General features: G+C 50.3%; 1 protein-coding gene and 1 long non-coding RNA gene across 4 annotated transcripts in view; one reads left to right on the top strand and one right to left on the bottom strand.

Annotated features, from left to right (window-relative positions):
• The window catches only part of ENO1 (enolase 1), a 16,504-nt gene extending 9,239 nt beyond the window's left edge, over positions 1–7,265 (top strand). Inside the window, exons 5-12 of one of the 3 annotated variants that reach the window (XM_032300287.1) lie at positions 863–932; positions 1,351–1,484; positions 2,090–2,312; positions 3,073–3,270; positions 4,138–4,339; positions 5,573–5,681; positions 5,952–6,010; positions 6,828–7,265. In XM_032300287.1, the coding sequence (XP_032156178.1) occupies positions 863–932; positions 1,351–1,484; positions 2,090–2,312; positions 3,073–3,270; positions 4,138–4,339; positions 5,573–5,681; positions 5,952–6,010; positions 6,828–6,897 (1,065 nt within the window). In that variant the 3' untranslated portion in view covers positions 6,898–7,265. The remainder of the gene's footprint in view (positions 1–862; positions 933–1,350; positions 1,485–2,089; positions 2,313–3,072; positions 3,271–4,137; positions 4,340–5,572; positions 5,682–5,951; positions 6,011–6,827) is intronic. The other 2 variants (XM_032300289.1, XM_032300288.1) reach the window with 2 other exon arrangements.
• LOC116566241 lies at positions 5,780–21,734 on the bottom strand. Its single transcript, XR_004275813.1, has 3 exons — positions 21,722–21,734; positions 12,177–12,181; positions 5,780–5,866 (listed from the first exon to the last, which is right to left on the bottom strand). It is a non-coding gene; the product is annotated as an uncharacterized LOC116566241 (long non-coding RNA).

Below are 21,734 nucleotides of genomic sequence, written 5' to 3'. Positions count from 1 at the left end.
GAGGCTAGGCGGGCAGATCCCTTGAGGCTAGGAGTTGGAGACCAGCCTGGGCAACATAGCAAAACCCATCTCTACAAAATATCAAAATTAGCCAGGCGTGGTGGTGCACACCTGTAGTCCCAGCTGAATTTGGAGGATCATTTGAGCCTAGGAGGTAGAGGTTGCAGTGAGCCTAGATTGTGACACTGCATTCCTGCCTGGGCGACAGCAAGACTGTCTCAAAAAATTAAAAAAACATTAAAAAGTAATGCTGATTTTTATTGGATTACTTTGAGCCAGTTCCCAGTACATCAGTTTTATTACTTTATAGTCTCATCAGGAACTCATTTTGATCCATCATTAGATGCTTTGCTAAATGATTTCGGACTATTTACGGAAATCATGCCTGCTATCAGAGGATGAGGATTTGCTGTCTTTGAGGTTAGCCAAGTGAGCTGCAGAGCCTGCCTTTCAAGGGCTCAGTCTTCATGAGTGAACAGTGAGCTTTGTTTATTTACTGCCTATGAAAGCCATGTTCCTTGGTGGCGGTGGTTTACATAGCACATGCCTGACAATTCTCTTGTGTGTAAAGTCACTTAGGGCTCCCTGGGTAGACCGTTTGACACAAGACACAGCATTGTGTCTAGGAGTCTCCATCTTTGTTTCATTGTTGGGTGAATGAATGCCTGATAACCTTGAAAGCAAGCAAAAGGCAGTTTTGTGTCTCCCATTGATTTTCATCCTCCACTTTTTTGCTTATAAAACAAACATCACAGAATTGATTTTGATTTTACACAATTTCAAAGTTAGATTCCATGGTAGGGGAGCAAAGTTTATGCAGATAAGAGTGACACCAACCCTCATTCTTCCCTCTCCCTTGTAGAAACTGAATGTCACAGAACAAGAGAAGATTGACAAACTGATGATCGAGATGGATGGAACAGAAAATAAATGTGAGTGGTCCGAGGTGGCATCTTTACTAGGGAAGATCGTGAAACCTCCTGAAGACTTTAAAAACATTCAGTAAGAGGTCCATGATCTTAGTGATGAACTAAATGAGCCTGTGGTCTCTTCCAATTTCTTTCTGTCACTCTTAAGAAATCACACTTAAATATCAGGAGTAAAACCAGGTGACAGCAGCCTGTCAGTTTGGTTACTCAGAAAAGCTTTGTTTCTTATAAAGTCAGCAGTTCCTCTAGTTGGCTGGAGTTGGGCTCTGTCGTAGAGGGGTAAAGCAGTGGTGGGTGCACATGGAATGCTATTTGCATTTCTAGTAACAGACCGGAGGTGTGATGAGGAGAGGAGGTGGTGCAGAGCAGCAGGACAAAAGTTGGTGAGTCAGAAATTTCACCCGGTTCTCTTCTGTTCTAGCTAAGTTTGGTGCAAATGCCATTCTGGGGGTGTCCCTCGCTGTCTGCAAAGCCGGTGCTGTTGAGAAGGGGGTCCCTCTGTACCGCCACATTGCCGACTTGGCTGGCAACTCCGAAGTCATCCTGCCAGTGCCGGTGAGTAGTTTATTGGAACTTCCCAAGCAAGGAGTTGAGGGTTTCAGCTTGCTGGTTGGGAACCCAAGAACTCCTGTGCCTTGACCTCTTGTCCAGCACAGCTCTGCCCCTTAGGAGTGGCCTTGAGCAGGTAACTCAACTCACCTGTGCCCCAGGTCCTTTATCTGTGATGGAGGCTGGGGGAGGAAATGACAGTAGTACTTTCCTTGCTAGGTTGTGAGCCTTAGCTGACATAGTAACAACTGTTTATTCTGATTATAATAAATTTGCAACTATCAAAATGGTGTGAACTGGGTACAGAAGTGCATGCCTGTAGTCCCAACTAATGAAGAGGCTGAGGCAGGAGGATCACTTGAGCCCAAGGGTTTGAGACCAGCCTGGGCAAGACCAGTATAGCAAGACCCTGTCTCTAAAAACATGAGTCGTGGCTGGGCGTGATGGCTCACGCTTGTAATCCAAGCCCTTTGGAGGCCAAGGCAGGCGGATCACCTGAGGTCAGGAGTTCAAGACCAGCCTGACCAACATGGTGAAACCCTGTCTTTAAAAACAAACAAACAAACATGAGTCGTGCCTGGTGCCATGCTTCTCCGCCCTGCTTTCCCCAGGCATTCAACGTCATCAATGGTGGTTCCCATGCTGGTAACAAGCTGGCCATGCAGGAGTTCATGATCCTCCCAGTGGGTGCTGCAAACTTCAGGGAAGCCATGCGCATTGGAGCGGAGGTTTACCACAACCTGAAGAATGTCATCAAGGAGAAATATGGGAAAGATGCCACCAATGTGGGCGATGAAGGCGGATTTGCTCCCAACATCCTGGAGAATAAGGAAGGTAAAGGCGCCACACCGGCTCCCTTGGCGGCGGCGGGGCGGGGGGATCATCCACACCTGCCTTTGTGGGAAAGGTGTTCTTTCCACCTCTAGTTAGTAAGGATCAAGACCCTCCAAAAGGGTTTTAAGGAGAAAAAGGGAAGCTTCATTTTTTAATTTTGTTTCATTTTTCTTTTTTTGAAATGGAGTCTCGCTCTGTCGCCCAGGCTGGAGTGCAGTGGTGCGATCTCGGCTCACTGCAGCCTCCGCCTCCTGGACTCAAGCAGTACCTAATAGCTTGAGGAGCCAAGTGTCTGTGTCTGTCCTACTGGCAGGGCAGCTCAGCTGCGGACGGCACAGCCCAGCCTGGCGGCAGGGTCCTGCCACCCAGGGCTGCCCTTCACTGAGCTTTCTCTTAGGTCCCGCTTTAGCTCTGTTGAAGGTGTGTGCCTCAAGACAGCTGATCTCAGCTCATTACTGTAACTGTATCTTGGCCAGGACAGCTGTTCCTGGGCACTAAATTTGGGAGCATTTATCAGTGGGAAAGGCTGCCTTCTTGGAAGCTGTACTGAATTTCCCACATAGTATACACCAAGAGCTCTGACCCATGGTTTCTTGCCCCAAAGCAGGAAAAAAAAAAGTAACTGACATTGTCAGAACTACTGGCTGGAGCCGGAACACCTCTTGATCTTTGTGTTACATTCCCTGTGTAGCAGCTGTTGAAGGGAAGTTTTCTCTCTATCTGCCTGTTTTCCAAACCTGTTGCTGCCATCTCTTCCCAGGCCTGGAGCTGCTGAAGACTGCAATTGGGAAAGCTGGCTACACCGATAAGGTGGTCATCGGCATGGATGTGGCGGCCTCCGAGTTCTACAGGTCTGGGAAGTATGACCTGGACTTTAAGTCTCCTGATGACCCCAGCAGGTACATCTCACCTGACCAGCTGGCCGACCTGTACAAGTCCTTCATCAAGGACTACCCAGGTGAGTGCTTCCAGGGTGCCATCTGCCCTTTCCAGCCACCCACCTGCAACAGGGCAGTGAGAGCATCTGGCTGGCTAGTGATGGCTGCAAGGAGGGGGTTGGGGGGTATGTCTGAATAATCTGCCCGAGAGCACACAGCAAATGGTGAGGCAAGAATTCAGACAGGGAAATCTGACTCCAGAGTCTGAGCGTTTACCCACTACCCTAAATAACTTGGTCGAGGTTGAGCAAAGACCCAAACTCAGGTCTTCTCACTTCTGAGTCTGGCTTCATTCTGATCTTCAGTGGCACTAAACTCAAACCACCCTAGGTAAATACATGTCCAATTGCAGTAGGTCCAAAAAAAAATTTTTTTTTGTTTTGAGGCTGGGCGTATGGTGGCTCACACCTGTAATCCCAGCACTCCAAGAGGCTGAGACATCATCACTTGAGCCCAGGAGTTTGAGGTTAACATAGGGAAACGTGGCAGGACTCCATTTCTACACAAAAAATAAGTAGCAGGGTGGGTTGGCATACCCCTGTAGTTCCAGTGACTCGGGAGGCTGAGGTGGAAGGGATTGCTTGATCCCAGGATTTTGCGGCTGGAGTGAACTATGGTTGCGCCACTGCACTCAAATCTGGGTGGCAGTGAGATTTTTTTTTTAGACCTATAGACCCAGGACTGTGGGCGGACTTGTGTCCCCTGCTGCAGGAGTAGGTTGGTGGGCACAGTGTTTCCAGGATCAGTTGGCGGACATCCGTGTCCTATGATTTTGGGCAGTGTGAGGCCAGGCAGGCAGCAAGTTAAGGGGGAGGCAAGGCTCTGGGCACTGCAGTGGAGCACACTGGGAGGATCACACTGATGAGGCCTCTCCCTCCTTTCCTTAGTGGTGTCTATCGAAGATCCCTTTGACCAGGATGACTGGGGAGCATGGCAGAAGTTCACAGCCAGTGCAGGAATCCAGGTGGTTGGGGATGATCTCACAGTGACCAACCCGAAGAGGATTGCCAAGGCTGCAAATGAGAAGTCCTGCAACTGCCTCCTGCTCAAAGTGAACCAGATTGGCTCCGTGACCGAGTCCCTGCAGGCGTGAGTGTCTTCCCGGCCAGCAGCTTGCCCACAGCTGTAGGTTGTGAATCAGAAAAAGGGCCCTTTTGTTCCAGTGATGGGGAATCCTGCTGGCCAGAATGTAGGGCACCCTGGAATTTCAACAGGTTTCGTGTTTGAACTCAGGAGCCTTTTTAATTGAAAAGTTGGGGCCTCCCAACATTTTGGGAGGCCAAGGCAGGAGGAGCTCAGGAGTTCAAGACCAGCCCGGGCAAAATAGCAACTCTACAAACCAATAAAAAAAAATGAGCCACAGCCGGGCACGGTGGCTCACACCTGTAATCCCAGCACTTTTGGAGGCCAAGACGGGTGGATTATGAGGTCAGGAGTTCGAGACCAACCTGGCCAACATGGTGAAAGCCCCATCTCTACTAAAAATACAAAGATTAGCCAGGCGCAGTGGCACACACCTTTAGTCCCAGCTACTCGGAAGGCTGAGGCAGGACAATCACTTGAACCCAGGAAACAGAGGTTACAGTGAGCCGAGATTGTGCCACTACACTCCAGCCTGGGCGACAGAGTGAGACTCCATCTCAAAAAAATGAGCTGGAAGTGATGGCATTTTCCAGTAGTCCCAGCTACTCAGGAGGCTAAGGCGGGAGGATTGACTGAGTCCAGGGGTTTGAGGCTGCAGTGAGTTGTGATTGCACCCCTGCTCTCCATCCTGGGTGGCAGAGCAAGACCCTGGCTCTAAAGTAAATACGCCAGGCACGGTGGCTCAAGCCTATAGTCCCAGCACTTTGGAAGGCTGAGGCAGGTGGATCGCTTACACCCAGGAGTTTAACACCACACTGGGCAACATAGTGAGAGTCTCTGTTTTTTAAATTAATGAGTTAAGCGGCCTGGGGTGTTGAGCACTGATGGCCTATTCCTGATTCCTTGTGGCTCTTGACACGTGCCTTCATTTTACGTGGAGATGGTGGTTGAGCGGATGTATCTGTGAGGGGCTCTGTCAGGGATCACTAGTCTTTCCCCATCAAGGGAGGCTGAACCCAGTGTTTGAACCATGACAAGCAGGCTGAGAAGGTCCTGGGGGTGGAAGAGTTCAGAGGAGGGTGACGATTGTCCTCTGCTCTTGACAAGCCCAGGCACGGAGAGCTTTAGCCACTATCGGCCCTGCCGCTGCTCTCCTGCTGGCACTGAGGAATAATGGCATTGGGGTTTGTAGCACCAGAAAATGCGCTCGTGCCATCTGGGTTGTCTCTTGGCTTCCAGGTGCAAGTTGGCTCAGGCCAATGGTTGGGGCGTCATGGTGTCTCATCGTTCCGGGGAGACTGAAGATACCTTCATCGCCGACCTGGTGGTGGGACTGTGCACTGGGCAGGTGAGAATGAGCGTCTCCTTTCTTCTCTCTGACCTCAGCTTCCTAGGAATACCCAAAACCAGTGCCGCTCCGTGTCTGTCCTGTTTTTGCTCATCTCCCCCGAGTCACTGCCCTGGTTTCGGAGCCTGAACAGAACAGGGCCATGAGTGCCCTTCCTGTGTGATATGGATCCTCTTTCCTAGGGTCTCAGACATCATACCCTCTCCCTGCCAGAAATGCCTGTAAAGCCTGTCTGTCCGCTATAAGCGAATGGCCTTTGTTTTCTCCTAGATCAAGACTGGTGCCCCTTGCCGATCTGAGCGCTTGGCCAAGTACAACCAGCTCCTCAGGTAAGGGGGTGCTCCTGAGAACAGGGGCCTGCACTCAGAGGAGGCACTGCCTTTCCCCAGGGGCTTCTGGCTCTGGGAACATGTACGGGTACAGACAGCCAGGCCCAGATCAGGCTTAGGTCCAGGCAGAGTTAGGCATAGACCCCGCACCCGCCCAGTGCCACCAGAGCCTGTTCCGCACAGTGCTGCCCTCTTCTGGTGAGGGAGGATGGGACCACCTTCAACAGTTGAGCCATGACTTTACAGCTTTCAGAGTTCCTTCATATGATCTGTTTCACTTAACCCCTCTTTTGTGGATGTGGAGCCAGGACTTGGAGGGAGAAAGAAGCAGCCAAAGGACACATGGCTGGGTTCACTCATCAGCGCTGCGGGGGCGGTTCTGGCCTGCCCTTCCTATCTGTCCTTGGAAAGCCCCTGAACACGGGGAGACTTGCCCCCTTTTTTAGTTATTATTTCCTGGACTTGTAGGGAAATGGGACACCCATTCCTGAGTACTTCCTAATTACCCCTTCATTAAAACTGAATTCTGGGAATTTTCAGACATCCACAAAAAAGCAGGTGAACAGTAGGCATGGGCTTTTTTTGTTGTTTTGTTTGTTTGAGACAGGGTCTAATATCAAGATTCAAGCAGCACACACATTTTCGCTATTTCTGGAGTCTCAGAGCAGCACAGTGTAGAGGGTTTAAGAAGGTGGACGAACTGGAGAGTTCCGGGTTCTCAGCTTCACAGAAGTGGGGCTGTGTCTTTGACATCTGGGGTGGGAAAACTTACAACTTGAAGACTGACTTTTCTTTTTTCCTCCCCATCTCATCTAAGAATTGAAGAGGAGCTGGGCAGCAAGGCTAAGTTTGCTGGCAGGAACTTCAGAAACCCCATGGCCAAGTAAGCGGTGGGCAGGCCAGCCCTTCAGTCGCCTGTTGGCTGATTAGACTCCCCCCCCTCGTGTCAGCTCGGGCAGCTCCAGGCCCCCCGACCAACACTTGCAGGGGCCCCTGCTAGTTAGCTCCCCTCGCCCACCACCGTGGGGTTCGCACTGCTTCCTTAGAACTTCTGCAGAAGCCAAGCTCCCCGGAGCCCTTGTGGCAGCCCTAGCTTTGCAGTCGTGTAACTGGCCCGAATCGTGGTTTTTCTCACCTCACTTTCCACCAAGTGTCTGGAGCAATATGAACCTCCAGTGTCATCTCCGGGGTGGCCACAGGCAAGATCCCCAGTGGTTTTGTGCTCAAAATAAAAGGCATCAGTGAACCATGAGAATACCCTGTTTTGTGTGGCCGTGTGTATTTGGGACAGTCTGGGTCTTGTCCTTAGTGTTCAGGGGGTCTGCCGATAGGGTGGCAACCTTTGAGAACTCCGTTGAGAACATTTTCCTGGGTCCTTGGGAAGAGAACTTGAGGCAAATGGAAGAGAGGAGACATGCACTGTCCCACCAGGGTCATGGGGTCACAACAGGGAGTGTAAGCTTGGAGGCAGAGCGAGACTTTGTTCAGACAACTCATTTGGAAGAAAATTCAAATGCAGGCCTATGTGTTGATCATCTTAAAGATGGTAGCTACTGGGTTACGTAACCATACTGTTCAGGCCAGAAGGACTGCATGGTAAATGTGACCATCCTGGGAAGCGCTAGGATGTGGATCTCTTCCTGGGGAAAGCAAGTAAAAGAAGGATTAAAAGGGAACTCTGGGCAGGAAGGTAGAAGGGCATCTAGAGGATCTCGGGACCCCATTTAAGTTAATGAATTGCATTCCTTGGTTTCTCACGCGTCAGGTTTCACGTGCTCGGTAGCTGCCATTTGTAGCTGATGCCCACTGCATCGGATTATGCAGATAGAAAACTTGGAAGTACTGTTCTAGGGTAATGCTAAATACAGGGTGTGAGGTATACATTTATTTAGAAGTGAGAGATGAGGCCAGGTGTGGTGGCTCACACCTATAATCCCAGCACTTTGGGAGGCCAGGGTGGGCAGATCACCTGAGGTCAGAAGATCAAGACCAGCCTGGCCAATATGGCAAAACCCCGCCTTTACTAAAAATATAAAAATTATCTGGGTGTGGTTACATGCACCTGTAATCCCAGCTACTCAGGAGGCTGAGGCATGAGAGTGGCTTAAACCCAAGATGCGGAGGTTGCAGTGAGCCAAGATCATGCTGTTACACTTGGCAGCAGAGCAAGACTCCATCTCAAATAAAAATAAGTAATAAAAGTGAGAGATGAGAAACTGGTTGCCATATGCCCCTTGAAGAAGACTCATATTCTGTTTGATTTTCTCCCTAAAATCAGTATCTTGAGTTGTGCTTTCCAGTGCACGGTCAGGGAGCTGGGGAGCCCTCTTGTGGACATTCTTGTTCATTGTTTATTTCAGGATTTAACCTGAGAAGTAGAACCAGAAAGAAGGAAAGGTACAGATACTAAGAATTGGTGGCCAGGCGCAGTGGTTCGTGCCTGTAAACCCAACACAGGCTGAGGCAGGAGGATTGCTTGAGCTCAGGAGTTAAAGATAGGCGTGTGCAACATGGCAAGACCCTGTCTCTACAAAAAACAAGTTAGCCGGGCACGGTGGCACACCTATGGTCCCAGCTATTCAGAAGGCTGAGGCTGGAGGATTGCTTGAGCCCAGGAGGTCAAGGCTGCCGTGAGCCAAGGTCACACCACTGCATTCCAGCCTGGGTGACAGAGTGAGACTCTTTCTCAAAAATAATAGGATTCTGTGATTGTGGGGCCTGAGTAAACACGTCTGAAATTCACGGGACTGCCAGTGGGACGGGGTGACGGCGAGCAGCAGGCTGGAACCCCGGGGGCCTGAGTGAAGCTGCCATTTCACAGGGGAAATTTCTTTCGAAACCTTGGCTTTTGAGTCCGCCTCACTGGCCGGGCGTGGTGGCTCACACCTGTAATCTCAGTACTTCCTCGGAAGCCGAGGTGGGCAGATCATCTGAGGTCAGGAGTTTGTGACCGGCCTGACCAAGATGGCAAAACCCAGTCTCTACTAAAAACACCAAAAAGTTAGCTGGGAGTGGTGTTATGTACCTATAATCCCACCTACTTGGGAGGCTGAGATAAGAGAATTCTTGAATCCAGGAGGCAGAGGTTGGAGCACCACTCTATTCCAGCCTGGGTAATGGAGTGAGACTTTTTTTTTTTTTTTAGACCTTGTTTTTGAGAGTCTCACTGTCTCCCAGGCTGGAGTACAGTGGCGCAATCTTGGCTCACTGCAACCTCTGCCTCCTGGGTTCAAGTGATTCTCCTGTCTCAGCTACCCAAGTAGCTGGGACTACAAGCATGTGCCACCACGCCTGGCTAATTTTTGTATTTTTCGTAGAGACTGGGTTTCACCATGTTAGGCTGGTCTTGACCTCCTGACCTCGTGATCTGCCTGCCTCAGCCTCCCAAAATGCTGAGATTATAGGCATGAGCCACCACGTCCAGCTGAGACTGTCTTAAAAAAAAAAAAAAAAACCACCTCGTTTATGGGCTTGGGCAGAACTAGAGTATCTAGGGTAATCCTTAACATCTACTTACTAGTAGCTTTAATTACCTCTGCAAAGTAGTTTTACAGTAATCCCTAAATTAATATTTGATTGAATAACTAGGAACTCAAGTTGACATACTACAGAGCCATCGTGGTTCAGCCCTGTGAGCTCTGCACCCACACACGTTTGCTTAACTAAACTTCATCTCCAGGTGACGGCAGGAACAAAGTCATTCTAACTTAATGCAGTCATCCCACATAAAACCCCAAACACTAACCCTTTCCAGGATTTAATGACCGCTATCTATCTGTGAACTGACTGGGGGAAGTAAATCACTGAACTGCGTCTGACAGTTACCGGCGTGTTCTACATCTTGTTTATCTCAACTGTAAGGCAGCAAGTTAACATTAGTATTTTTCAGTTTGGTTTAATGTCAGCATTCCCTGACTGTGACGTAAACCTCATGTATCACTCTTGAGGGTAGACGGCAAACAGGTAGGTAGGATCCCTTCCAGTTGGCACCACCCCAAAAGGCGGCTGATGGACTGGGGTGGAGGCGTTTCCATTGCAGGCTAGACTGAGCGTTTTACCACATTGACCCTGGAGACACAGAGGCCCCAAATAAGGAAAGCTGACTGACCAAACTTCCTGACCCAGTAGAAATGAAGCACATTCCTGACGTTGACAGCCAACCAGAAGTGCAGACCTCTGGGGCCTTCCCTGGGTTCTGAAGCAGGACAGGCAACATGCAGGCCAAGTTTCAAGAAACCATTCTCAGTGAGACGTTTAAGATAGGCCTGGGGTTAGCCCGGGCAACAGCGAGCACCCGCCTCGGAAAAAAACTATATATATATATATTTTTTTTATTTTTAATACTTTTTTCTAAGACAGTCTCACTGTTGCCCAGGCTTGAGTGCAGTGGTGTGACCTCAGCTCACTACAACCTCCACCTCCTGGGTTCCAGTGATTCCCGTGCCTTAGCCTCCACCAGAGTAGCTGGGATTATAGGTATGTACCACCAAGCCTAGCTAATTTTTGTTTTGTTTTTTTAATTTGAGACAGTTTCACTCTTGTTGCCCAGGCTGGAGTGCAATGGCGCAATCCTGGCTCACCGCAACCTCCGCCTCCTGGGTTCAAGCAATTCTCCTGTCTCCGCCTCCCAAGCAGCTGAGATTACAGGGATGCACCACCACGCCCGGCTAATTTTGTATTTTTAGTAGAGATGGGGTTTCTCCATGTTGGTCAGGCTGGTCTTCAACTCCCGACCTCAGGTCATCTGCCCGCCTCAGCCTCCCAAAGTGCTGGGACTACAGGAGTGAGCCACTGCGCCTGGCCGAATAAAATGAAAATAAAAAATTAGCTGGGCATGGCGACATGGCCCCTGTCGTCTCAGCTGCTCAGGAGGCTGAGGTGGAGAGATCACTTGAGCTCTAGAGTTGGAGGCTGGAGGGGGCCGTGATAATTCAGCCTGGGCAGCAAAGCGATACCCTGTCTTCAAAAAAAAAGGTAAATTAAAAGTTTAAAGCAATGATTCCGAAACTTGGCCCCATTAGAATCACTGGGAGGCTTCTAAAGGTCCTCTATCAGGACTCACCACAGGTCAGTTAATTCAGAACCTCAGGGTATGTTTTAAAGAACCCCCAGCTGACTCCAGTGTGCAGCCAGACTTGAGAACCACTGGTGTGACAGGTAAATGGGTTTCAGAGGTGGGGATGCCCAGGCAGGGCTAGGATGCCAAGCTTTCAAGGACATGATGGGAGGCAGCCAGGCTTTCCCTGAAAGGCCCAAAGTCCTGGTAATTTTCATTTTAGGGAGTGCAGCCGAGGCAGGAAAGTGGCCTCTGAATGCCACCAGCACAGTCCACAGAGCTGTGCCATGTCGCGGGGTGGGGGCTGTGCTAGGAGCCAGCTTCTTGGGAGTATGTGCCATGCTGAGGCCTGTAGGTGCAGCCACATCGGCTGTCTCCAACAGCGGGCTCCAGTACCTGCTCCCCGACAGCAGCCACAGTGCAGGCAGCAGCGTCGGAGAACACAGAGCCAGGCTGTGTGGCTGGATTCTGGCTTTTCCCTAACAACTGTGCTTCAGTTTCCCCATCTGTAAAAGGGGGCCAACAACCCAATGGTAGACCACTCAGGTGAGCACATAGAGTGAGTACTATAAAATACAAAATCAGTCGAGCATGGTGGTGTGTGCCTGTAATCCCAGCTACTCGGGAGGCTGAGGCAGGAGAATCGCTTGAAACCTGAAGGCAGAGGTTGCAGTGAGGCAAAAATTCATGCGACTGCACTCCAGCTTGGGCGACAGAGTAAGACTTCATCTCAAAAAAAAAAAAAGGAGGCCAGGCATGGTGGCTCACGCCCTTAATCCCAGCACTTTGGGAGGCTGAGGTGGGCGGATCACCTAAGGTCAGGAGTTCAAGACCAGTCTGACCCATATGGTGAAACCCTGTCTCTACTAAAAATATGAAAATTAGCCAGGCGTGGTGTTATGGACCAGTAGTCGGGAGGCTGAGACAGGAGAATTGCTTAAACCCAGGAGGCATAGGCTGCAGTAAGCTGAGATCACACCCCTGCATTCCAGCCTGGGCGACAGAGTGAGACGCCATCTCAAAAAGAAAAAAAAGCTGTCAGATCTCATGAGAACTCACTCTCACGAGAACAGCACGGGGGAAACCAGCCCATGAATCAGTTACCTCCACCTGGTCTCTCCCTTGACGTGGGGATTATGGGGATTACAGTTCAAGATGAGATTTGGGTGGGGACACAAAGCCTGACCATATCAGTGTGATATATTTTAACAAATACACCTGGGTCACCAGAATATTTCCAGCACTTCCAAAAGTTCCTTGGGTTCTTTCCCAGTCAATCTCTACCCCGTCCCTTCCCCAGGCAGCCTACTGTGTGTGTGTGTTTTAACTAATTGCCAATATCTAAAAAAAAAAAAATGATTTCATGTAAAAATGTCAATGTCTGGGTTCTTTTTTTTTCCCTGTGTCACCCAGACTGGGTGCAGTGGTGTCATCAGGAGTCACTGCATCCTCCGCCTCCTGGGCTCAAGTGATCCTGCCACCTCAGCCTCCTGAGTAACTGTGACTACAGGCACATGCCACCATGCCTGGCTAATTTTGAAACTTTTTGTAGAGACGAGGTGTTGCTAAAGTACCAGGCTGGCTGGCGAATCCTGGGCTCACGCCGTCCTCCTGCCTCCCAAGTTCAGGGATTACAGGCATAAGCCACCATGCTTGGCCCTAGTTTCTGGGTTCTGAGGGATTGGAAAATGGACCCCACTGGGCCTGCATTCCCAGAAGGCAACAGTTGGTCACCCCCTTAGGCAGCCGAGGTCCCTCCTGCCTGCTTCTCTTCCCTGCCTACCCAGACCCCAAGGCTTTTGCGTCTGCACCCCTCATCCACGGTCTCTTGTGCAGGTTGCTGGCTTCCCAGTTCTTGCCTTTGTGTAAAACTCCTCTATGCCCAGGTACTCATGAGTCCAGGGCTTCTGAGTTTTCTCCACCTTTGACAGCTGGTCTCCCAGTGTTTCAAGGATCAGGGACTCCCCTGATTACCTTGAACTCTGGTTCATCCAGACACAGCACAGGGGCAGGCATCACATCACCGCCATCGGATTCAGCTCTAACAGCCCAGCCTGGCTAGGGGCACTGCAGCTTCTTCCCAACGGTCTTGCTGCAATGTGCAAGGGCTGGGTAATCGGGGCTGCTGTCCACCGGGACCAGGGGTGATAGCAGACTCATCTGCATATGTGACCTAAGACAGTAATTAAACCCAGGTGCCCCAGGGGTGAGAAGTAAGCACATTAATTCAGGAGCAATTAAAAACCCTCCATTGTCACCCAGGCACAGCCACCACTTCTGAGTCTGTCACTAACTGAAGACAGTTAGCTCTAGGCTGTCTCCTGGCCACCCGACTGCCACCATGGGGGCACCTGTTTAAGGAAGGACCACAGCTCCGCCACCGTCAGCCTTTTGCCAGGTCCCTGATGTGCTTATGGGCAAGGCAATGTCCTCGTTTTTTTTCTTAATTGTTGTAAAATAAAGATAACGAGATTTATCATTTTAACTTTTTTTTTCTTTTTAAGATGGAGTCTTGCTCTGTTGCCCAGGCTGGAGTGCAGTATCGCGATCACCTGGCTAATTTTTAAATTTTTTTTTTTTTTTTTTTTGAGACAGTTTTGTTTTTGTTCCCCAGGCTGGAGTGCAATTGCACGATCTCAGCTCACTGCAACCTCTGCCTTCTGGGTTCAAGTGATTCTCCTGCCTCAGCCTCCCGAGTAGCTGGGACTACAGACATGCACCACCACACCAGCTAATTTTGGATTTTTAATAGAGACAGGGTTTCTCCATGTTGGTCAGGCTGGTCTCAAACTCCCAACCTCAGGTGATCTGCTCACCTCAGCCTCCCAAAGTGTTGGGATTACAGGCGTGAGCCACCGCACTCGGCCAATTTTTGAATATTTTGTAGAGACAGGGTCTCCCTATGTTGCACAGGCTGGTCTTGAACTCCTGGGCTCAAAGGATCCCCCGACCTGGGCCTCCCAAGGCGCTGGGATTATAGGCGTGAGCCACTGCACCTGGCCTGCTTTCAGTTCTTTTGGGGATTGGAAAATGGACAGCCGATGAGTAGAATTTGTTGCGTCTTCTGAGGAGTCTATGTTTAATGTTTTGAGGAACCACCACCCTGCTTTCCACAGCAGCTGCACCATTTTACATCTCCATGACTAATATACGAGGGTCCGGCGTCCCTACATTCTCATTACTTGCTATTTTGCATGTTTAAATTATGGCCATCCTAGGTATGAAGTGGTACCTTATTAAAAAGAAGACCTTGGAGCTCTTTGGCTTTGACTGTGGCTCTGGCCACAGTGCTGAGAGGTCTCGACCTCTGCAGAGTCTAAGTGTGTCTGCTGGTTAATGGACTCCCAGACTATTAGGATGCTGATGCTTTGAGAAACACTTTCAAGGGAAAGGGGTGCTGCCACCTCCCCAAAACGCTCACTCACGCGCATACACTCCAGCCCTTCCCAGCCAATGCTCTACCCCCGAAGCCCAATTTGCCTTCTGCGAGGTACTTAACATCACCTGGATGTTCCATAGCTGCTGCTTATTTATTCTTCCTTAATTACACTGTAAGCTCCATTAGACTTTATGTTGCTGACTGCAGTGCATCCTGCACCGAGAAAAGTGCCTGATACACGGTAGGTGCCCCAGGCATGAATGAGCCCCACGGTCCACACCACGAGGTTTTCTGTGTCTCACATAAGGCACACAGCAACCTACCGGGAGGACCTCTGAGTTCTGACGTTTTGGTGCTCACGATGAAGAGGAGGCCGGGCATGATGGCTCACGCCTGTAATCCCAACAGTTTAGGAGGCCAAGGCTGGAGTATGCCTTGAGCCCAGGAATTTTAGGCTGCAGAGAGCTATGATACCATTGAACTGCAGCCTGGGTGACAGAGACTCTGCCAAAAAAAAAAAAAAAAAAGGAAGAAAGGGAGGGAGGGAGGGAGGGAGGGAGAGAGGTGAAGGAAGTAAGGAAGGAAGTTTTTGTTTTTGTTTTTTGAGATGGAGTTTCACTCTGTCACAGAAGGAAGGAAAGAAGGAAGGAAGGGTTTGTTTGTTTGTTTGTTTGTTTTTTGAAATGGAGTTTCACTGTGTCACCCAGGCTGGAATGCAGTGGTAATCACAGCTCACTACAGCCTCGAATTCCTGGGGTAAAGGCATCCGCAGGCCTCAGCCTTCAGAGTAGCTGGGATTATAGGCACATGCCACCACATCCAGCTAATTTTTGTATTTTTAGTAGAGACAATGTTTTACCATGTTGACCAGGATGGTCAAACTCCTGACCTCAGGTGATCCTCCTGCCTTGGCCTCCCAAAGTGCTGGCATCATAGGCGCGAGCCACCACACCTGGCTAGGGGAAGTCTTTTTTTTTTTTTTTTGAGATGGAGTCTTGCTCTGCCGCCCAGGCTGGAGTGCAGTGGCATCATCTCAGTTCACAGCAACCTCTGTCTCCCTGGTTCAAGCGATTCTCCTGCCTCAGCCTCCTGAGTAGCTGGGATTATAGGCATATGCCACCAAGCCCAGTTAATTTCTGTATTTTTAGTAGAGACAGGGCTTCACTGTGTTGGCGAGGGTGGTCTCGAATTCCTGACCTCGTGATCCACCTGCCTCAGCCTCCCAAAGTGCTGGGATTACAAGTGTGAGCCACCACGCCTGATTGGGAAGTCTTTAAAAAAAAAAAAAAAAATGTGGTCAGGTGGGGTGGCTCACCCTGTAATCCCAGCACTTTGGGAGGCCGAAGTGGGCGGATCAACTGTGGTCAGGAGTTCAAGACCAGCCTGGCTAACATGATGAAACCTTGTCTCTACTAAAAATCCAAAAACAGGCCGGGCGCGGTGGCTCAAGCCTGTAATCCCAGCACTTTGGGAGGCAGAGGTGGGTGGATCACGAGGTCAAGAGATCGAGACCATCCTGGTCAACATGGTGAAACCCCGTCTCTACTAAAAATACAAAAAATTAGCTGGGCATGGTGGCACGTGCCTGTAATCCCAGCGACTCAGGAGGCTGAGGCAGGAGAATTGCCTGAACCCAGGAGGCGGAGGTTGCGGTGAGCCGAGATCGCGCCATTGCACTCCAGCCTGGGTAACAAGAGCGAAACTCCGTCTCAAAAAAAAAAAAAAAAAAAAAAAAAATCCAAAAAAAAACAGTCTGGCATGGTGGTATGTCCCTGTAGTCCCAGCTACTTGGGACGCCGAAGCAGGAGAATCACTTGAACCTGGGTGGTGGAGGTTGCAGTGAGCTGAGATCACACTGCTGCACTCCAGCCTGGGCAACAAGAGCAAACCTCCATCTCAAATTAAAAAAACATATAACGTAAAATCCACCCTTTTAACCAGGTGCAGAGCTTTCACCTGTAGTCCCAGCTACTTGGGAGGCCAAGGCCGGGGGACCGCTTGAGCCCAGGAGGTTGAGACTGCAGTAAGCTGTGATTGTCCAGCCTGGGTGAGACCCCATCTCTTAAAAACAAAACAACAACAACAACAAAAAGAAAACCCACACCATTTTAACCAATTTTTTGAAGGTCTGAGATGTAAACATTTTATTTTTTTATTTTTTGAGACAGTCTTGCTCCTTCGCCCAGGCTGGAGTGCAGCCTCAACCTTCTGGGCGTAAGTGATTTTCCCACCTCAGCCATGAGTAGCTGGGACTACAGGGGCGCCACTCCGCCACCTGCTGTTTTGCTGTTGTTGTTTTGAGACAGGGTCTCCCTCTGTTGCCCAGGCTGGAGTGCAGCGGCTTGACGAGGGCTCACTGCAGCCTTGACCTCCCAGGCTCAAGCAGTTCTCTACCTCAGCCTCCCAAGTAGCTGGGATTACAGGCATGCACCACCACATGGCTAATTTGTGTATGTTTTGTAGAGATGGGGTTTCACCATGTTGCCCAGGCTGCTCTCAATCTCCTGGACTCAAGCAGGCTGCCCACTTCAGTCTCCCAGAATGTTGGGGTTATAGGCATGAGCCACCACGCCCAGCCCACTTTAAACTATTTTTAAATGTGTAATTCAGGTTATATTCACAATGTCGTGCGAACATCAACACTGCCTAATTCCAGAACACTTTCGTCACTCCAAAAAGAAAACCTGGCCCCATGAGCAGTCACTTCCCATCCCCTCCCCTAGCTCTCGGCAGGCACCCAGCTACCCAGCCCCTCAGAAACACAATGATAGAATGTGCATTCCACTGTGGCTGGCTTCCTTCATACAGCTTAATATTTTGAAGGTTCATATATGTTGTAGCAGGTAGCAATGTTTTATCTTCCTTTTTATGGTTGATTACTAGTCAGTTTTATGGCTAAACCACATTCTGTTTCTTCATCAGTTGATGGACATCTGTGTTGTTTCCATTTTATTTATTTATTTATTTATTTATTTTTGAGACAGAGTCTCAGGCTGGAGTACAGCGGTGCAACCTCGGCTCACTGCAACCTCCACCTCCTGGGCTCAAGCGATTCTTCTGCCCCAGCCTCTCAAGTAGCTGGGACTACAGGTGTGTGCCACCACACCCAGCTAATTTTTGTATTTTTAGCAGAGATGGGGTTTCACCATGTTGCTCAGGTTGGTCTAGAACTCCTACCTCGGCCTCCCAAAGTGCTGGGGTTACAGGCGTGAGCCACTGCACTTGGCCCTTTGCCCATTTTTTAATTGAGTTGCTTTTTTGTTGTTGTTGTTGTTGAGTTGTAGAATTCTATCAGATACATGATTTGCAACCATTTTCTCCCATTCTGTAGGTTGTCTTTTCACTTTCTTGATAGTGTCTTATTTAACTTTTTATTTTTATTTATTTATTTATTTTGAGACAAGTCTCGCTCTGTCACCCAGGCTGGAGTGCAGTGGTGTGTGATCTCGGCTCACTGCAGCCTCCACTTCCTGGGTTCAAGCGATTCTCCAGCCTCAGCCTCCCAAGTAGCTGAGATGACAGGTGTGCACCACCATGCCTGGCTAATTATTTTGTCATTTTTAGTAGAGACGGGGTTTCACCATGTTGGCCAGGCTGGTCTTGAACTTCTGACCTCGTGATCCACCCGCGTCAGCCTCCCAAAGTGCTGGGATTACAGGCGTGAGCCACCATGCCCGGCCTATATAGTTATACTTTTTGAGACAGGTTCTTGCTCTGTCGCCCAGGCTGGGGTACAGTGGTACAGTCATAGCTCACTGCAACCTCAAACTCCTGGGCTCAAATGATCCTCTCACTCAGCCTCCCAAGTAGCTGGGACTACAGGTGCACACCGTCCAGCTAATTTTTCAAGATTTTTTTGTAGAGACGAGGACTCACTGTGTTGCCCAGGCTAGTCTGAAACTCTTGAGCTCAAGCCATCTTCTCGCCTTGGCCTCCCAAGGTTCTGGGATTACAGGCACGAGCCACAGTGCCCAGCCAATAGTGTCCTTTGATGCACAAGAGTGTGTGATTTTGATGAGGTCCACCTTGCCTATTTTGTTGTTGTTGCTTGTGCTTTTGGTGTCATGTTTAAGAAACTATTCCAAGCTCCAAAAAGTTTGCACTTATGATTCCTTCTAAGAGTCTAATAGTTTTAGCTCCTACATTTAGGTCTATGAGCCATTTGAGGTCATTATTATGTAAGGTTGCATGTGATACCCAGTTGTCCCAGTACTGTTAGTTGAAAAGATGTCTTTTTTGGCCTGGCACGGTGGTTCAAGCCTGTAATCCCAGCACTTTGGGAGGCCAGGTGGGTGGATCATCTGATATCAGGAGTTCGAGACCGGCCTTACCAACATGGAGAAATCCCATCTCTACTAAAAAAGAAAAAAAATTAGCCGGGTTTAGTGGTGAATGTCTGTAATCTCAGCAACTCAGGAGGCTGAGGCAGGAGAATCTCACTTGAACTCGGGAGGTGGTGGTTGCAGTGAGCCAAGACAGTGCCATTGTACTCCAGCCTGGGCAACAGAGCATGACTCCGTCTAAAAAAAAAAAATCTAAATCTTAACTGCCAATAGATCATCTTAAAAACTGTTGAAGGCTGGGCACAGTGACTTACTTTGGGAAGTGAGCCCCAGCACTTGGGGAAGCTGAGATGGGTGGCTACTCAGGAGGCTGAGGCATGAGAATCGCTCAAACCCGGGAAGCAGAGGTTGCAATGAGCAGAGATTGTGCCATTGCACTCCAGCCTGGGTGACACAGTGAGACTCTGTTTCAAAAAAAATACCAAAAACAAAAAAAACTGTTGAAAGGTGGTGTTTTCAGACAGTGTGTTCAGAGGTTGTGGCCACTCCCAGTCCACACCCCACCCCCAGCTGTCATTCTTATTATTAAGAAAGAGCATCGCGGGCCAGTCAGCACTGTCTCAACTGTGCTGCCTTCACTGAGCTTGCGCCAGGTAGGTGGGGACTGGCACAACTGAAGCGCCGGGTCGGCCAGGACTGCTGGTGGTGACTCCTGGCCAGAACATACAATGCCTGAGGGCCACGGGGTGGGAGAGGAGCCTTTTTATACGGGGAGCAGGGGCATCCTTTCCCCAAACTTTTGCAGGTGCAGCCCAGCTTTCCCTGGCATGAGAGCAGGGCGCCTCTGCACCCACCTGCTAGGGATGGGGTGACACACAATATGTAAGGAGCCCTGGTCAGGCCCTCATCCTGGCTACTGTTTTCTTTCTTCCTTTCTTTCTTTCCTTTCTTTCCCTCCCTCTCCTCCTCCTCCTCCTCCTCCTTCTCCTCCTCCTCCCCCCCACCTCCTCCTCCTTCTCCTCCCCCACCCCCTCCTCCTCTTCCCTCTCTTCCTCCTCCTTTCTTCCTCTCTCTCTGTCTCTCTCTCTCTCTCTTTCTTTCTTCTGCATATGAAAGGCAAGTCACAGCTACTCCTTAACTGTGCCGAAGATCAGCTGGTCTGGGTCTAGGCGCGCCGACGAGCTTCCTTCGGCCGCCAGGGGGCGCAGTGGGGCTGCCTCCAGACCCTGGGCCTCCGAGGGGCCTCCCCTGGCTGCTGGCTCTGCTCACTGCCCAACTGGGCTGGCTGCCACCCCAGCCCTTCCTTCTCTCCAGCCCCAGCTGGCTGGCACAGGTTTGCTTTTGCAAGTGGACCGTACCTTGTGGCTCACAGGGACTCGGAGCCAGAGTGAAGTCAGCCCAGAGCTCTGAGCAAAACTCGGCGAGATGAATGGAGCTGTCACTAGATAAAGGGAGATTCCTGGACAGCATGTCTGGTCAACACTCTCCCCTGTGTCACCGCAGGTGCTCGTGGGGAGGCACAGCAGAGGCCACGGGACCTGGTCAAAGCAAGACTTCTCCCTTGGCCCACTTTGATTTCTTTTGTTGTTGTTGTTGTTGAGATGGAGTTTCAATTTGTCGCCCTGGCTGGAGTGCAGTGGTGTGATCTCAGCTCATTGCAACCTCCACATCCCGGGTTCAAGTGATTCTCCTGCCTCAGCCTCCTGAGTAGCTGGGATTACAGGCATGCACCACCACGCCTGGTTAATTTTTGTATTTTTAGTAGAGACAGGTTTTCACCATGTTGCCCAGGCTGGTCTCAAACTCCTGACCTCAGGTGATCCACTCTCCTTGGCCTCCCAATGTGCTGGGATTACAGGCGTGAGCCACCAAGCCCGCCTCCCACTTTGATTTTCAAACCTTTTGGGTAGCAGCTCCTTCCCTCAAATTTCTTGTGTGTTGAGGTCTTTTGTTCAGGCTTTCAGTGGATGAAGAACAGAGGAGGAAACCGCTGTGGGAACAGCAGCTGCAGTGGCTCCCTGCCTCTCTGCTTGGCCACAGCTCTCCTCCCTCTCTGGCTGCCCTAGCACGGAACTCTGATCTTCAGCAGCGAGATCTGGCACCTGCCTCCGCCTCCCTGGGAAGCAAAGCTGCAGGGCAGGTGCAGCTGCGTGTGGTACAGCCAGCCACGAGCCAGAACAACCAGCAAACCAGGCCCGAGAAGGGCACTTCCTGGGACCAGCCCTGGGACCACTTTGGAAATGAGCGTGGCAGAGGCAGTCACAGAGTGAGTGCCCAAGCCCACGTATGCCGGCTTTGAAGGGAACCAGTGCGTCTGTGGTCAGGCTTCGACTTCAGGGGAGGACTCCCACAGGTGTCCAGCACTGACTTCTGTCACCCAGGTGACAGCACCTGTTCGAGGGAGTGCTCTGGGACCATTCAGGGAGAATCAGTGACCCCACGAAAGGCAGGCGCCCTGGGTGCCTGGTCTGAGGAAGGACAGCCCAAGGTAGGGTGGGGGTGATCGGAGCCCTGGGGCTCTCCTCTTGGTCCTCCTGATCACACCTTTTCCCTGCTTTCCCTGCTTTTATGGAATGTTGGGCCTCATCTCATCCACCAACATCAAAGACAGCCAGCCAACTTCCAGAGGAAACGGGGTGCAGTATTTAGCAGAAAGAACTTGCAATGTTAGAAGACCCTTGTAAGTCTCTAGCCAACACCTTCCTAGAATTTTTTTTTTTTTTTTGAGATGGAGTCTTATTCTTGTTGCTCAGGCTGGAGTGCAATGGTGCGATCTCAGCTCACTGCAACCTCCTCCTCCCGGGTTCATGTGATTCTCCTGCCTCAGCCTCCTGAGTAGCTGGGATTATAGTCATGTGCCGCTACGCTCGGCTAATCTTTTTTGTATTATTAGTAGAGAGGCTGGTCTCGAACTTGAAACCTCAGATAATCCACCCCCCTCAGCCTCCCAAAGTGCTGTGATTGCAGGTGTGACCACCACATCCAGCAGAGACTTAGAAATTAACT

This window comes from Sapajus apella, unplaced genomic scaffold (genome assembly GCF_009761245.1).
Source record: "Sapajus apella isolate SASKATOON/1434 unplaced genomic scaffold, GSC_monkey_1.0 scaffold43, whole genome shotgun sequence".
In the NCBI taxonomy this organism is placed as follows: Eukaryota; Metazoa; Chordata; class Mammalia; order Primates; family Cebidae; genus Sapajus; species Sapajus apella.
This window is presented reverse-complemented; position numbering and strand designations above follow the sequence as displayed.